The sequence below is a fragment of the Mus caroli genome, unplaced genomic scaffold (genome assembly GCF_978045245.1).
Source record: "Mus caroli unplaced genomic scaffold, Mus_caroli_1 scaffold_17, whole genome shotgun sequence".
In the NCBI taxonomy this organism is placed as follows: domain Eukaryota; kingdom Metazoa; phylum Chordata; class Mammalia; order Rodentia; family Muridae; genus Mus; species Mus caroli.
Genome location: NW_028227272.1, coordinates 29,983,207 through 30,000,773, shown reverse-complemented (window position 1 = coordinate 30,000,773; position 17,567 = coordinate 29,983,207). Strand labels below are relative to the sequence as shown.

The window sequence follows — 17,567 nt, the reverse complement described above, 5'->3', positions numbered from 1 at the left end:
GTCTCTCTTACACACACACACACACACACACACACACACACACACACACACTACACACACTCACACACAAACAAATTCTACTAAAAAATAACTGTGCTAAGCCTGGTGACTGGCACCTGCTGTAACCCCAGGATTTGGAAGAATGAGTCAGAAGAACCATTAGTTCTGGCTAGCCTGGGCTACATATCAAGACCCTGTTTTTCTCTCTCACCCCCCAAAACAAACAAACAAACAAACAAACAAAACCAAATATCATATACATCACCTTTGTTTCTATTACCTGTCTCTGTCATTGGAAAGCTTGAGGTGACATCAACTCTGTTTTCGCTCTGTGGAGAAACAGGCATATCAGCAGTTACTACTCAAGAAAGGGCAATTCCATATTTTAGTAACGTAGTGGATATAAAAAAGCCATGCAATTTGGCTTCAAACTAAGTCTAGAAATGAAAGTCTAGTGAAATTGACTGATTTTGTACTTTTTCTTAAAAAGACAGATTTTTTTGCTTATTTATATAATACATTCTTTAAAGATCTAACTAGTCTCTCCAAACATTGTGAAAAAGGATAACTCTAAGGCAAAAACAATTACTGAGAAATTTATACTGGAAGAGAAGCCTTCCTCCTCCTCCTCTTCCTCCTTTCAGGTTTTGAGACAGGGTTTCTTTGTGTAGCCCTGGCTTTCCTACACTCCATTTGTAGGCCAGGCTGGATTCAAACTCACAGAGCTCCTCCTTCCTTTGCCTCCTGAGTGCTGGGATTAAAGGTGTGCACTAATTCAATTCAAGTCTGTTTTTCCTGTAAGGAATCCAGTTGCTCATGACTCTTACAGATGCCAGAGCCCACATGAAGCATGGCCAATAGTTCAGGGATGGCTCTGAAGGCCACTAAGGAGACCCCATACAAGTGCTACATCGAGGAGCACATCTATGTAATCACAGTGCTTCCCTGTGTCCTCAGCATTCAAGTCTAGACTTTGATGGTTGGAAGAGACACGTTTGGGTCTGTGGAAGAATGTGCACAGGGTGGAAACATGTGGATTCCCGTGCTGTGGGCCGGGCCCTGCCATGGCTGATCCTCGTCTTCATCGACTACCTCATAAGCAGGAAGAGAAGGCATTCCAGCTACCAAGGCATCTAGCCTGGAAGGCAGGTGTGCCACAGATACACAGGAGCCTGTTCTCATGTCCCAAACTCAGACAGGTGTGGAAGGGAGGCACATTTTCTTGAAACCATTGTAATATGCCTCATCAAACGTGAAGTTCCCCTTGCAACATTCACTATGCATGGAGGGGCAACTGTTGGAATGGTGGTGACACCAGTACTAACACACACTTCCATGACTTTAGGTGTGTTCCATGTGACTCGAGGCCACCTTGCCTGCTGTTATACCAATCTACTGAAAATTGAAGGCCCCCTTGCATAACCCCTGGATTCCCTCCCAGCATTTTCAGATTCATTAATGCAACAAGAGATACCTTGAGAGGTGTGAAGGCAGAAGAATGAGGCCGGGTAGCCACGCAGCTCACTCCATCCAACCCTGACAGCGACTACATTTCAAACAAGGAGAGAGGAAACAAAGGGCAGCATTTGAATTAGCCAATGGGAGGCAGGCAGAGCTAAGCAGTAAAACAAAACAAAACAAAGCATCCAAAAATGGGCAGAGGGAGGGTCATCAACAAACTTAGGAGGTTTACTAAGATACTAACAGGGCTGGGGGAGAAGAGACAGGGAGCACCTGCATCATGCAATCACTGACACAACAGGACCTGTCCACCAGTATTATTCAGAATACTCAAGCCTCAGGCCACACTAATCTAGAATGCAGAGGCATTATTCTAGTTCTATAGCTGCTAATAAGACAACAGAAAGCAAATGACAAGTGGATGTTTCAGAACTCACATTTCCCCCAAATACAGTCATCTTGTAATAAAAAGAGGTATTTCTTAATAAAAATGATTTCAGATGGAAATAAAACTTAAGACATCCATGACTTTAACAAAATAGCTTTGACACTAATTTGCCTTCTATTGTTCTGTGAAAAGGGAAACAGATATAGTCAGAGGATTCATCTTTAACCAAGCATGGCTGGCAGAAACCAAAATATTTTTCAATGTTAATCCAAGTTATATTCGGAGGGGTCAGTCGTGAGGATTCAGCTTAACACTATAGAGATGACCCAGCATTTCAGCAATGAAATTCCGAATGACCAGAATTTCAAAGAGGGTAATTTTACTTTTATTTGACTCATTTATCTTAAGCCAACCCTTCATGTGTATGATGTGTATGTGTGGGAGCATTTGTGTATGGAGGGATGTGGGTGCAATAGTACAGATGCACGGACGGAGTCAGAGGACAGCCTTAGGTGCGGTCCTCAGTTCCACCTTGTTTAGGCAGCGTCTCTGTCCTCAGCTGCTGTAGGCTTGAGTCACACAGAGCTTGTCCACATCACTCTCACTGTAGGACTACAGATGCACTACTGTTTCCGGCATTACGTAGGTTTTAGGGATTCAAACCCAGGTCCTTACTCTTGCATAGCAGGTGCTTTATTCACTGAGTTTTTCGAGTAGGCTAGGCTAGATAGCCAGCTATACACAGTCCCCAGGACTAGAATTACAAGCCTGTGCCACCACAGCTGACTTTTTAAAGTGGGTGCTGGAATCAGAGACAGGTCTTTAATCATGGAGGGCATGATTATGACACATCTCTTCATGATCACCGTGCCTCCCCCACCCTCTTTCTCTATGATGACTTATGAGTGTTTTGTCTCGATGTATGTGTGTCTTCCATATGCACCATGTATGTGCCTGCTGCCTGCTGGAGGGGTCAGGGGAAGGCGTCAGACGCCCTGGCAGTAGTCACATACAGTTGTGAGCCACCACGTGGGTGCTGGGTACGAATCCAAGTCTTCTGCAAGAGCAGTAAGTGCTCCACTGCTGAGTCATTTCTCAGCCCCAGAAAAGCCATTTTCAAGATGTGATGCATAAGCAGATCCTTGATGAACGGCCACAAACCAGTCCAGGAGCATAGCAGTCCATGCAGAGAATAGCATTTACAGAGCTCTGAGGACAGGAATGTTCATATTTGAAAAGCCAAAAAAAGAAAAAAGAAAAAACAGTGAGCCTAGAGATAAGGATGGAGGTGGAACAGCCAGAGCACACAAAGGCTTCGGTCAGGATCTATTTTAAAAATTTAGATTTTAAGGGCAGTATGAAATGAGCCCTTTGAAGAACAGTTCTGAGATCAGAGACATGATTTAAAACATGACTCTTAAAAATGTAAGTTTTCTTCTTCTCCTCGACCCCCAGATAGAGTGGGTGACCTTGAACTCCGAATTCTCCTAACTCTACTGCCCAGAGTTTGTACAGTGTTGGCTGGATATTCCTTATCATACAAAGAAATGTGGATTCTGCTTTTATTTTGCTATTTGTTTGGGTGTTTGGGCCTTGCTACATAGTCTAAGCTTGCCTTCAACTAGGTTTGTAGTGCAGGTTTGAGGCAACCTCTTGCTCATGCTCACCTCCTCAGTGCTGGGATACAGGAGCACATTACAACACCCAAAGATTTGATTTTTCAAGGCCATCTAATTCAGGAAATCAGGCCTGAGCACCAACAGCCAAAATAAAAGATTTTGTGTTTTTGACAACTGCTACTTCAGATTTTATGATAAGGGTATTTTGCTATTGTTGTTTTTCCAAATTCTACTTTTCTTTGACAAAAACATCTAGACACTTATTCTATGTGTTATTAAATTTCATCTTTGGTTTCCTATCATCCCTTCAGTTTTAGCATGGAAGGCAATCCAGCATGGGTATTTACTACAGGCCTTGAATTAGATTCAAACCTTTGACAAGCCACATATGGGTAAGACATCTGCCTCACTAAACCTTAGTTTTTAAGATTGCTGTGAGAACTGAGCAAGACAACCAACCGGCATCAGAAACCACGGTATTTCCTACACAAACGAAGCTTTCACTCCTTGTGGCAGTGAAATTCTGCTAATACTTCAGAGGCTAGTCCTCATGGTCACTAAGACTGCCCAGTTAATATGTGCGTTGCCCATCTTAGTGGAAAGGAAGGCAGTAGAATACACAGAGTTCTGAGCACAGTGCAGCTTACATTGTAGGAGCCTCTACAGCACTGGCACTCTCAGCACATGCGATGGCAGTGTCTAACACTTAAGGCAGGACTTACTACCCACAAAACTTCTGCGTATATAAAAAAAAAAAAAGAAAAAGTAGCATAAAACATGATGGGAGGGCTGGTGAGATGGCTCAGCGGTTAAGAGCGCCGACTGCTCTTCCAAAGGTCCTGAGTTCAAATCCCAGCAACCACATGGTGGCTCACAACCATCCATAACAAAATCTGATGCCCTCTTCTGGAGTGTCTGAAGACAGCTACAGTGTACTTACATATAATAAAATAAATAAATAAATAAATAAATATTAAAAAAAAAAAACATGATGGGAAAAGTAATTTTATAAATGGTTGAATTCTCTTCCAAGAATGACTAAAAAAGACTTTAAATTAAGCCTTCATGGTCTTTGGGTTCCCAACTGACAGGAGGCAGCACTGCAGGCCATGATCTGAGGTAAAGGTGACCATGGAAGAACTTCAACTGTGAGAACTTGATCTTCACTTTTGTAAGTGAAGTCTTTGTCACTACTTCTGCAACCAGTGGCAGCATGCATGTGTGACAAGCCAGCGTCTGTGTGTGACGCAGCTTGTATTTGCAAGGGGTGGGAGAACATCCTGTAAAAATGAAAACAACAGAAACCAAATACACAATAAAATAGGTTGTCACATATAATTAGTGTCATGGAGTGTGGGACTCCATTTAACACACAGGAGTGACTCATGAGCCAAATTAATGATTAACTGAAAATTAGAAAAGACATTTAAAAAACTAATTATTACATATATCTCATCACAGATAAGGCCAGAAGGGTTCTCAATGCATTAGACAGATGTAAGAGTCAAACTCTAGAAGCCTGCCTAGATTGTAAAGTTACAGAGAGAGCAGTCTGGTTATTTGTAGAGAATTTAGTTATGGTGCCTGCCCATCATGTTTTATTGTATTTACATCAATTCTGAGTAAAGCACAACAGTTACTCTAAACACATGTAAACTCCATTCTGCATTCTCTTACCACTAGCAAGGCACTGTCATCAGTGTGCTGGGACCTTCTGGATGGGAAGGGACACTAGGAAGGTGAAGAAAATAAGCAATGTCAAAAAGAAGCAGTGTACACAAGTGACGCACTCCACGGGACACACACAGGAGAACAGCACATGAAGGACACACCCCAGGATGCTGACACGGAGGACCACATGCACCCATCAGTCAGACGGGTGGCTCTGAGTACTGACTTCCTCCTATGTGCCTTCTAAAGCTCAGCTCAGAGGAGAGAGCGCTGACAGGTGCTGATGCAGCTGTAGCATCAACAACTTGTGCTCATTGTGTAGACCAATGACAAAGGTCAACCTGGGAGGAATGAAGTCTGGTGGAGCCATCTTTTCACTGCCTTTCTCAGACAAGTAAGGAGATGTTAGCTGGTCTGTTAGCACATAGCACTTGGGAATTGGGTGAAGGAGGGTCAGGATATATATATCACCTTATATAGCACACTTGAGTTCTGGATGGGCTCAAACATGAAACAACATCTCAAAAAAATGTTGGAGTTAAGAAAAATACATAAATCTCATCAAGCTTTGGTTGTTAAAAGTTTGCATAGTTAACACTGTGAAGAAAGACAAGTGAGGATGCAGGAGGCTGCTTCACGGCGCATGCCCTCATACACAGGACTTACACACAAGCAACTCACCAGGGCTAAAAGAAGCTGTGTTGCAGAGACGTGATTCACATCCATCCATCCACCCATCCATCCATCCACCCACCCATTCATTCATTCATTCATTCATTCATTCATTGTGTATGCATGTGTGCGTGTGTGCGCACACGTGCCCGTATGTGTGCACAGAGGACAACCTGTGGGAGCCATCTTCCACCAAGTGGAATCTGAAGAATTAAACTCAAATTGGTCATCAGGTTTGGCAGAAAAAGCCAGGACACGATGATCCATCTTGCCCCAGTTACATTAAGCTTTCAAATAATGTACTTAAATAGTCAAATAAAGCAATAATCAAAAATTGAGATTACAGGTAGTGAAAATAAGAAAAACTGGTCAATATGAAAGTCAACTACACTAAAATAACAGTCATTTAGTAATTTTCATTATAGCAGACCAAAATAGGCACATAAATGTTAAACAGTTATGCCAGGCAGTAGTGGTGCACGAATTTAATCCCAGCACTCAGGAGGCAGAGGCAGGTGGATTTCTGAGTTCGAGGCCAGCCTGGTGTACAAAGTGAGTTCCAGGACAGCCAGGGCTACACAGAGAAACCCTGTCTCAAACAAAACAACAAAACAAAACAAAACAAAACAAAACAAAAAAAATTAAACAGTTTAAGCAATTAATTGTAAATATTTATTTGTAATGACACTGTACTGACTGATCTAGAACTAACATACATGAGTTGTAACAAGGAAATCATCACGGTGGCTGATGGGCTACAGTTTCTCTGGTTGATCACCAAAACCATCTATCATCTAAGGATGACTCAAGCTGCAGACCAGGGATGGAATAATCTCTAGATTATACACAAGCTTAACCTATATATTCTCATAACCTCCGTCCTTATCCTGTACCTTATTTTCCTTTCATATTTAGAATTTAATGGGGTGAGGTAGAGAATTTTAGGGAGCAGGTTGGTTTGAGATGGGGGGGGGGCTCTCTATATAGCTCAGGCTATCCCAGAATTCACTATGTAGCTTAGGCTGGCCTTGAACTCTTTAGCCTATTGCCTTCCAGGTGATGGGATAATGGGCATATGTCCACTACGCCAGCCAAAAATCAGGTTTTGATCATTTAAACATTTGATCACTGAAAACATGATAACCACATGGCAGACATTTTATTTCCATTGCAAAATAACAAGTCCCAAGAAAAAGTAATGAATGACGTACCTCGCCATCCCCAGGGAGCGGCTGTCTCTCTGGGTTGTGTGATGTTTTCTGCTAGACTCCCAGGAAGAGGAAGGGAGTTAGAACCTCACCACTGGACCTTACACACTCCATTTCATTAAATGGATCACATCAATGTAGTTTCTATATTTACTAGTTAAGGAGATTATGCTCCTGCCTTAAACATTTTAGCTTAAATGAAGAATTGCAACGAACTATACTATCATACCTCTATGAGCATTAATAGAAAACATTAAAACCTACACATACACCTTGAGAATACCATGTGACTACCCTCTCAGGAACTCATTCAGACCACTGCCACATCACATTCAATATTCAAAAGCAAATTTGTAATTTCTTTTTTCTTTCTTTTCTTTGGTTTTTCAAGACAGGGTTTCTCTGTGTAGCCCTGACGATCCTGGAGCCATGTTGGCCTCAAACTCAAAAGATTTGTCTGCCCCTGTCTTCTGAGTGCTAGGATTAAAGACATGCACTACCACCTGGTTATAATTTCTTTTTTTTTTTTAAAGATTTATTTATTGATTATATGTAAGTACACTGTAGCTGTCTTCAGACACTCCAGAAGAGGGGGTGAGATCTCTTTACGGATGGTTGTGAGCCACCATGTGGTTGCTGGGATTTGAACTTTGGACCTTCGGAAGAGCAGTCGGGTGCTCTTACCCACTGAGCCATCTCACCAGCCTATAATTTCTTAATTACAAGCTATTTTCCCCAATTTATTAATTCTGTTATTCTGACAAATAAACGTTTGTACACAACTAGTGTTTTGAAATTTCTTTACTTTTGTTGGGGGTGGGAGGCTCCCAAGTGCTGGGAATAGAGGCATGTGCCACCATGCCTGGTTTTTCTTTTTCTTTTTTGATACAGTGTCTCAGGTAGCACGGGTGACCTTGAACTTCTGACTCCTGCCTCCATCTCCCAGTGCTAGGACACTAGGTTTAAGCAGTGCTAGGGTGGACTCTAGGGCTCATGCTTGCTAGGGGAGCACTGTCTACTTCCCCAGACCAGCTACATATCCAGGGCCCGCACTGTCATCTTACACACATGATCTCAAGTGATTTTTCTCATTCTGTAAGAGAAACAAATACCACAAGCAGAGAAAACTGGGAGTCCAGGATATGAGACATTAAACGGTAAGAAGCGTAGCTGAGATTTACACTGTCCTCTGACTTTGGCTCCTCGTTGCTTTCACAGACCTAAACTGGACTCTCATGAAAACCCTGCTTTGGGTTCATCTATTTATTTCTTTTACTTTGTTTTTAAATTTCTCTTCAATGATTTATTCACTGCTCAGTACCCATTAATTTAGAAATTTCCCATATACTTAGATTACAAATGGCATAGCACCTGCCATGGTAATATTACAATTATTGATTGATATGTTTAGTGTCATACACAACAGGGGGTGGGGGCAGCTCGACACAGCACACAGTGACACATGTAGACACAAACTCAGATGCTTCCGAGTCTCCTTGGCAACACTGCCAACTAAACTTAGAGGCCCTGCCTCCACTTTTGTACCAGTCTAATTACTGTGATTCTATCTATTCCGCTTCCCCCTCTTGCTTCTTTCCAGACTGCTCTACCATGCATAGATGGGTTTTCAGTAGGATCTTTCTTCTCATGGTTTTCTCCTAGCTTATGCCAACTTCAATTCAAACTCCCTTTAATTAATGCAATAATAACAGACAGTCTTGGCAAAATGAATAAACATTTCTTCTCCTAACTTCAAGAGTATCCATCAATGATGGTAAAGGATTTACTTTGACAAAGTCTAGGACAGCATCTCTCTGAATCTGCTTGGTCCTTATTTTCTCCTCCTCGTACTGCAGGGCAGCAAGCTGTGCCTCTCTCCGAGTGCACTCAATAGACTGCTCTCTCCTCTGATGAAGCTCCAAGTCTGAATGTGAAAGCTGCAAGAGAGGTCTCATTTTAGACATGTAAGAGGGACAAGGGATGTCATGTCAGTAACCTGCATCAACATAAAGAACACTGCTATCTCAAGTCTACTCTGCAGTGGTAACACTCTACTGTCGTTAACCTTTCTCCCTCACGCTGTTCTTGCGTGTACAAAAGCAGGGTCTATCACGAACACAAGTTTTAGGAACTAACTGAGAAGACAAATCCTAAGGTTTATAGATATCTGACAATTAATGCCAGTTCAAGTATTACAAAAGAAAACCTGGTTGACAAGAAAGTTCAGCCAGTAAAGGTGCTTGCTACCAAAACCTAATACCTGAGTTCAATCCCAGGAACCCGCACAGTGGAAGAGGAGAACTAACTCCTCCAAGTTGTCCTCTTACCTCTAACATGCATGCTGTGGAGTGTGCATGCATACACACACATCCAAAAAGAATTAAAAAAAAAAAAGCCATCCTAGCTTAGCAAAAACAACATTGAAAGAACAAAGGTAAATTTAATAACTAAATTGGGTGGTGGTGGTGCACACCTTTAATCTCAGCACTTGGGAGGCAGAGGGCTGGTTTACAAAGCAAGTTCCAGGACAGTCAGGGCTACACAGAGAAACTGTCTCCAACCCCTCAACCCACCAACCACCTCAAAACAAACAAACAAAAAACAAAAGACCCGAATGAAAAAACAAAAAAAAAAAAACCCAACCTTACCTGATTGTGACTTGGTGGCATTGATAACACCAAAGATGGCTCAACTGGAACCCTGGCCCCCCAAAGAAAAGTAAGAACTCAGTGACAAGGTAAGGAGGGATAAGGAAAATACGTAAAATTTCCATTTTTAACAGAAGTTTCTGTCATTCAGGCAAGCTGTCAGATCTACATTGAAAGAGGAATTGCATTTTGTAAATCTAAGCCCGAGAACTTACATTAAATCCCGGGCCTACCTGAGTCCCCAGCTCTCATGTCATGTGATGGGTCACTGATGGCTAGCTAACAACTGCATGGAAGCACTACTGAGGACAGCTGGCTGAGAGCATTTCCAACATCACGTCTCTTTATGACCTGCATAGCCATGACCCACATCCCTACCATGACCAAAGCAGGTGACTAAACTGAGATCCTCTGACAGACACAGCCATTTTACTCAGCAGGAACCTGGGCTGCGGCAAACCTAGGCAAACCCGGGCACTGTACTCGTAAGTAACAGAGTAACGAGCCTATTGATTTTTGTTCTAAGGTAGAGGTAAGGCACTGCATAAAGCCTAACAGACCCAAAGCCAGCACCGGTACTCTCAGTTTTACAGTTTGCTATTTATCTTCTGCCTCAAGCAAGGAGACATGTTTCAAGACTCTGTAAGTTATGTGTGTCTGTAACTAAAGATGCCTCACAGCCAGGCGTGGTGGCACATGCCTTTAATCCCAGCACTTGGGAGGTAGAAGCAGGCGGATTTCTGAGTTCGAGGCCAGCCTGGTCTACAGACTGAGTTCCAGGACAGCCAGGGCTACACAGAGAAACCCTGTCTCGAAAAACCAAAAAAAAAAAAAAAAAACCAAAAAAAACAAACCAAACAACAACAACAACAACAACAAAGATGCCTCACTGAAATCAGGATGCTAGTAGGCAAATAGAAGCAAACTTTCAAGCTCTTATACTCTCAACACCTAATACTACATCACCAAGTAGTTTTTTCTTTCTAGTACTAGAAGTCAAACTCAGAGGCTCAAACTCTTTAACTTGGCATTTCGGACTACTTCCCCCTGAATGTGTCTGTCTTTTCTCTGGCAGGACACATACTATCAAATGCTAAGGGCACACATTTCAAGTCTTTGCTGAAGTCTCTGTGTCAGCTGGTGTTTATGTCAACTTCACACAGCAAGAGTCACTTGGGAAGAAGCCTGAACTGGCTTGAACTGGTTGGGAAGAACGCCCACACCAGATTTGCCTACAGGTACCCACCCTCACATGGCATTTTCTGAGTGTTTGGAGTGGGAGAGCTCAGCCCACTGTGGGTGCTGCCACTTCTGGGCGGGTGTTTCTGGAGTACAGAAGAAAGCAGCCTGAGCCACTCCTCCATGGCCTATGTTCCAGGTCCTACTTCCAGGTCCCTGCCTGATCTCCTGCCCTGGTTTATTACCTCAGTGACAGACTTAAAAACTAAGGTTAAATAAATCCTTTCCTCCTCAAGTTGCTGGTGATGGTGGTGTTTTATTTACCACAGCAACAGAAACCTTAACTAAAACAGACTTCATTTTATGGAAAACATCTCAAAAAAAGTTTGGTTTCTTCTTAAATATTATTTTTATTCAAAATTGAGATTTTCTCTTAAACATTCGATCTTATGAATGTGTGTGCACCCCTGTATGGAAATCGGAGGACAGCTTGTAGGGCTGAGCTCTCTTCTCCATCCTGTGGCTTGCAGGAATGATCTGAAGGTGTCAGGCACGGTGGTAAGTGCATTTACCTGCTGAGCCATCTTGTCAGCCCAGAACCTCTCCCTGTGATACACTTGTGAAATCAAGGTTTTTCACTTATAAAACAAAGCTCATGTCATTTCTTTTTTTGAGAACACCTCTGGGACAAGCAGAAACAAACACTGATTGAGCCCTTACCAAGTGCTAGTGCACACCCACTATACTATGCATCTCCCACACTGTGAAGGCGCCTCACCACAACCTACCAATGAAGAGGCCCTACAGTCCTCAGTTGAGGAGTACGAGATAGAAACAAAGTTACTTTCCAAAGGTGACATAGTTAATAAATTGTAGAGTTAGGTGTGAATCTTGTTGGATTTTATGTTCTTCAATTACCATGCAATCTATGAGAACTGAAGGAAGCTGGTGCTGCATAAGCCACTACTTTGTTTTGTTTTTTGTTTTTTTTGTTTTGTTTTGTTTTGTTTTCGAGACAGGGTCTCTCTGTGTAGCCCTGGCTGTCCTGGAACTCACTTTATAGACCAGGCTGGCCTCGAACTCAGAAATCCGCCTGCCTCTGCCTCCCGAGTGCTGAGATTAAAGGCGTGCGCCACCATGCCTGGCATAAGCCACTACTTTTACAACTTCGAAAAATGAGCCCTTTGCGTCTGAATGGTAGCTGCACATGCTAAGCCTGTACTAGAACCCACTTTCCTGGTGAGCAGCTGGAGCTCTTCCTACTGTCATGGCCACTCAGCAGACACGCAGAGAGGGGAAGTACTCTGGGGCTAGAAGGGGAGCAGCACACACACCAAGGAAGCACGCACCTGCGATGTCAACAACTGAGCTGTGAGAAGTTAAGGATGGAGACTGAGGGAAGGAAGCACGGTGTGTGTGAGAGCCAGTGTACGTGACCATGTGGTGCTCGTGGGCCACCGCAGCTCTGTCCCTCCTTCATGCCCATGAGCTTTTGACTTAGGGATGCCTCTCAGCAACAGCATCACTCACATTCGTGCAAGGCATTCTTTAAGAGTGTCTCTCACGTTAGAGGTGGCCAGCCTTACTAGCCCCTATAGTGATTTTGGGAATTGATTCCCATAAGGAATTGATACATTTTCACACAGCCTCTAAGGAGTGGAGCTGAATCTTGTTGAGGAACATTGGTCTACTTTAGGCCTTTAAAATTTTTGTATTATGATGACTGATTCTGGGGCAATGGCTCTCAGACTTCTCCAACGGCCATAATGACCTTTTCAGTCCTTCAAGGCAGGAGTGTGGCCAGACCCTGCCCTACAGAACAACAACAACAACAAAAAAAGCCCAAGATAAAGCCATAAAATGCCCCCAATCCCAGGGTACCCTAGAAAGCTCTGCTGCCAAGGAACCCTAAATAAAGCCTGTCTCCTGCCCAGATTTTTTGCTGTCTCTCTCCTATAAATCTCTGTGTGAGTTTTGTTGTAAGGTATGACTTTGGTATTCCTTGGCTCTCAACTGTCAGGATACCTTTCCCCTTAGAGCTGTAACACTTACAGTATCTATACAACTACATTTTTCTTTTTACCTTTTTTAAAAATATGTTTTTACTATGCTTTTTTTAAAAAGATTTATTTTATTTAAGTACAATGTAGCTGTCTTCAGACACCCCAGAAGGGGTAATCAGATCTCATTACAGATGGTTGTGAGCCACCGCGTGGTTGCTGGGAATTGAACTCAGGATCTCTGGAAAAGAAGTCAGTGCCCTTAACTGTTGAGCCATCTCTAGCCCCATAAATACATTTTCTTTATTCCAGCTACTTCATTCATAGTTCCTGGGACAACATTAGCATGCTGTTTGGTATAAAGACCTATGGATGAAGGATAGATGCTACATAGTAAATTTCCTATGATTTAAGAACAGATATATCTCTGAGTTCAAGGCCAGCCTGGTCTACACAGTGAGTTCTAAGACAGCCAGGGCTACATAGAGGAACCATGACTTAAAAAACAAATAAACAAACAAGACAAATAAACAAAAAACACAGATATATCAAACCTACTAATTTTTTTTAAAGATTTCATACACAAAGATCAAAGACAAAAAAATTAACTACTGTGATGCAGTTTATAGCAGAATCATTTTGGAATTCTAGAATGAAAACAGCATTGAGCTGATTTAGAGGAAGGGAGACTCTAAGCATGGTGGAAAGACTGTCTATGTAGAAGGAAGAAGTAAATACAGGGTTTCTGAAAATCTTTCCATTTTCTTTTTTTTTTTTTTTTTTTTTTCTTTTTTTTTTTTGTTTTTTCGAGACAGGGTTTCTCTGTGTAGCCCTGACTGTCCTGGAACTCACTTTGTAGACCAGGCTGGCCTCGAACTCAGAAATCCGCCTGCCTCTGCCGCCCGAGTGCTGGGATTAAAGGTGTGCGCCACCACGCCCGGCTTCCATTTTCTATGCTTGAATAAACACTTATCCTCATAAATTTCGTTACAACTAAGTACTTTCAAATCAACTGATTCTAAAGTAAGGGTCTGGATTTGGAACCAAGTAATTTCACTCTTTTTAAAGATGGTGTTAGAACAAAGGCAGACTGATCTAGTTTTAAATAGCCTTTAAGGTTCATATAAGCCAAATATCTTCATTATATTTGGATTTGCACAAAATAAAATCAATTCACTTATTACTAAGTTTCAAGAAAGAAAGAATTAAGCTGAATTGCTTTTTCAAACCTGTTTTGATGTGAGTATCTTTTCATGTCTTCTGTTTTTTGAAACTCTCTAACAGCTATTGGCTTTACTGGTGAAACCTAGACCCCCCCCCAAAAAGAAAGAAAAAGAAAAGAAAAAATAGTCAGTAATTAACATGCATAATATATTAAAATGCAGCAATTATATATTCAACTCGTTTGACATTTAGAAAACTGTACATTAAAAATGACTTTGGTAGGCTTTTCCTCTGTGAGCTTAGTGTTTCAAAGCACCCAGGCTAGCAGGTGTGATGGTGGCTGTAACTCAGGCTCAGGAAGCTGAGGCAAAGAATGACGTGTTTGAGGACAGCCTGAGTGACATAGCAAGACTCTTATCTCAAAACACAAAACAAAACAAGGGCAGCGTGTAAACACCAATGTGTAAAGACACACTTGCTGTCAAACCCCACAACCTGAGTTTGATCTCCAGAGCCTAAAAAATAAAAAAGCTGGATGGAAAAAAACAATTCCACCAAATTGTCTTCAGACCTCCATGTTGTACACACTGTGGTATGTGTGCTGACATAAACACACACACACACACACACACACACAACACAACTGTAAGCGGTATTACCTAGGCTTTGATAAATAAGAATATGCACAAGGTTCTCATCTCACTGTAGTATATAAATTAGTGATTAAGCAGAGTGATATTTTCAGAATAAGAAGGACTTTTGAGATCGGGGAGGTGGTAGGTACATGGGAGGCAGAGGCAGGCAGATCTCTGTGAGGCCAGCCTGGTCTACAGAGTGAGTTGTAGGACAGCCAGGGCTCTGTAGAGAGACCCTGTTTCAAAAAACCAACAAAAAGGATCCTCAGAAACCATCTACTTCCAGGCCTAACTGCACCTGCTGAGGTACTTCACAGGTTGTTAACTTAAACTAACCCCTTCACTATACTTCCACAAACACTCAATTTTTGAAAGATATATGATACAAAAATACCAAGAGTCTTATTCCATAGAACCACATGGCTACCACAAACGAGGTAGTTAGGAGTTTAGAAACACTGCAAGGAGCCTCTACAATGTGAAGGGAAGGAGTGACTCCAACAGGTCTCAGGAGACAGGAAGCAGCGTCTGCAGAGACACCTCACTTAGACAACCTAATGCATCTTAAAGTCATTAAAGAAAAAGAGGGTGGGGGAGGGTATAGGGGAATTTGGGGATAGCATTTGAAAGGTAAATGAAGAAAATATCTAATAAAAAAGAAAAAGAGGACAGAAGAAGAAAAGGGATTTCTCTAAAGAGTATTCTGCAGTATTATTAATCTAAATTTTATTAGAGAGTAACTCTTGGCTCTAGCAGAGAGACTGACAGCTTAAACCACAAGGCACTTTTGTCAATCATTGTTCTATCATTATGTCTTGGCTACAGGGGTTGATTTTATCTGATTTTAGAAACAAGTATCTTCTGAACTGCAACAAACCCCAGTGTGTTCAAAAGCCTCCAACAGGAACCAAAGGCTTCCTTTAAGGAGGGCTATTACCCCACACCGCCCTCCACTTGAAGCAACTGATCCTTGATTTCTAAAAGTTAAATACATCGCTTTCAAAAAGGCCCCTAGTGTTTCTCAAACAACCCCTGTTCAGGGCCTGGGACAAACTCTAGACATCAACACAACACACACTAAAATGAAACCATTTTCCTATGCTGACTAGATGGATTGAAGAATGCTATTCTACTTGAGACCCTTGAGGAACTGGCAGAGACTCTACAGTGGCCTGAATGCTTACTTGTTTTTTAGGCAATTCAATGCTTCATTATAAGAGACACCAAGAATTTTAATAGCAAACAATTTATATTCTGTTAACTCAGGATAAAGGCACCAGCATAATTAAACTTACAATATTCTATGGGTAAGCTGAATGTTTCCTCAAAAGCCAACTTTGGTTTAATTATCTATCATATTAAGGCTTATAATTAGCAATAATAAAAAAGCAAAAGAGTTAAGCAAAAAAGACCAGCCAGAAAGCAAAACTACCTAGCAACGAGAAGTATCCTATTCCGTGTACTTCCTTCAGAGGCCTGAGGTCACGCTCAGATCTCCTTTCACTGTCTCTTCAAAGGAATGAAATCTGCCTGCTTATCTGAGGAATAAAACTGGAATCATTTTTGAGACTACTCTCTGACTTTTCCAAATTAAATCTGAAAACTCCAGGGATAAAACAATAAGGGAAAAATGAAACAATTAGGCCTAAACCAATAAATCACTGATAGGACAAGGATCTCTACCATCACCAACTGTCCTCAGTCTAGAAAGGGTAAAAGGGTACACTGCTACCTCATGTGAGATTCTCCGTTGTTCAATATATGCCATAAACTGTGAGCTGAGACTGTTCGTGTCCAGGCTTTTGGGTTGTTTCACATCGTTTTCGTCTTCTTCTGTAGTACAGCTGTCAATGTAGTCAATCTGATCCAGATCATGCTCCACTGTACACAACACACACACACACACACACACACACACACACACAAAGAAAGAAAGAGAGAGAGATTCAAAATTAAACAGCTAATAAAAATAAATTGCATTCTCCTGGGGCTAGAGAGATGGCTCAGTGGTTAAGAGCACTGATTGCTCTTTCAGAGGACCTGAGTTCAATTCTCAGCAACCACATGGTGGCTCACAACCATCTGTAATGGGATCTGATGCCCTCTTCTGCTGCTGTGTCTGAAGACAGCTACAGTGTACTCATATACATAAGATAAATAGTAAAAGAAATTACATTTTCCCTTTCTCCTGTGTCTGTTCTGTATGCAGAAAGAATGATGTTTCAATGTCTTTATTATTTAGTCTATGGCTGATCACAAAAATCATCTCTTGAAAAACCTTAGTCCAAATATACTAAAGACTGCAACAAGGATAAGGGTAGGCCACTGAAGTATACACCCTGGGCATTTATTTTCTCTGGATGGTTCTGGTGTTTTAAACAGGGTAGCCTGAGTCTGATCCAGAGAAGATGGTTGCTCTTCTCTGTGTCTTGTGTGCAAAGAATGATGGCTGTATCATCTTTTCATGAGTCTGGGTTTCAGAAAATGTAAGTTAACTCAAAGGGAAGTAGAAGACAACAAAAAGACCCAGGAGAAGAAGAAACTGGAGTTGGAGAAAAAGAAACTTATTGACTGTTTCCCTTCCTGTGGCTCAAACTAAAAAAAAAAAAAGAGAGAGAGAGAGAGAACAAAGATTTCCCTATTTAGAAAATTACTTGCTAGAGGTCAATGTGTTAGATATTTTGAAGCAATTTGTAGTGAAAGGGAATCATCTGAGGAATTTTCCCTTCTCAAGATTCTTTATTAAAAACTCAATTACTGACTAGAAAATATATCATATAACTTGTTAAACAAAATGTCTATTCCACTAAAAAAGATACTGTAGAGGAAAGGGAGGCAACTAAAGATATCGCCATGTAATTGTTGCGTCTGGCAAGCTTCTGGATAGCCATCCTTCTTAAGCTGAAGCTAAGGACTTCAACA

General features: G+C 41.7%; 1 protein-coding gene across 9 annotated transcripts in view; it reads right to left on the bottom strand.

Moving 5' to 3' along the window:
• Positions 1–17,567, bottom strand: part of Lrch3 (leucine rich repeats and calponin homology domain containing 3) — a 108,875-nt gene that overhangs the window by 20,581 nt on the left and 70,727 nt on the right. For 4 of the 9 annotated variants that reach the window (XR_015045696.1, XR_015045698.1, XM_021185081.3 and 1 more), the window contains exons 9-16: positions 16,378–16,526; positions 14,076–14,152; positions 9,668–9,719; positions 8,807–8,956; positions 7,023–7,073; positions 5,146–5,199; positions 1,475–1,546; positions 281–329 (exon numbers count right to left, since the gene is read on the bottom strand). Coding sequence is in view for 4 of the 9 variants with exons in the window: in XM_021185081.3 (XP_021040740.1) it covers positions 281–329; positions 1,475–1,546; positions 5,146–5,199; positions 7,023–7,073; positions 8,807–8,956; positions 9,668–9,719; positions 14,076–14,152; positions 16,378–16,526 (654 nt within the window). In the remaining 5 variants the exon portion in view is untranslated. Of the gene's footprint in view, positions 1–280; positions 330–1,474; positions 1,547–1,898; positions 1,920–5,145; positions 5,200–7,022; positions 7,074–8,806; positions 8,957–9,667; positions 9,720–14,075; positions 14,153–16,377; positions 16,527–17,567 lie in introns of all 9 variants that reach the window. The other 5 variants (XR_015045695.1, XR_015045697.1, XM_085832185.1 and 2 more) reach the window with 3 other exon arrangements.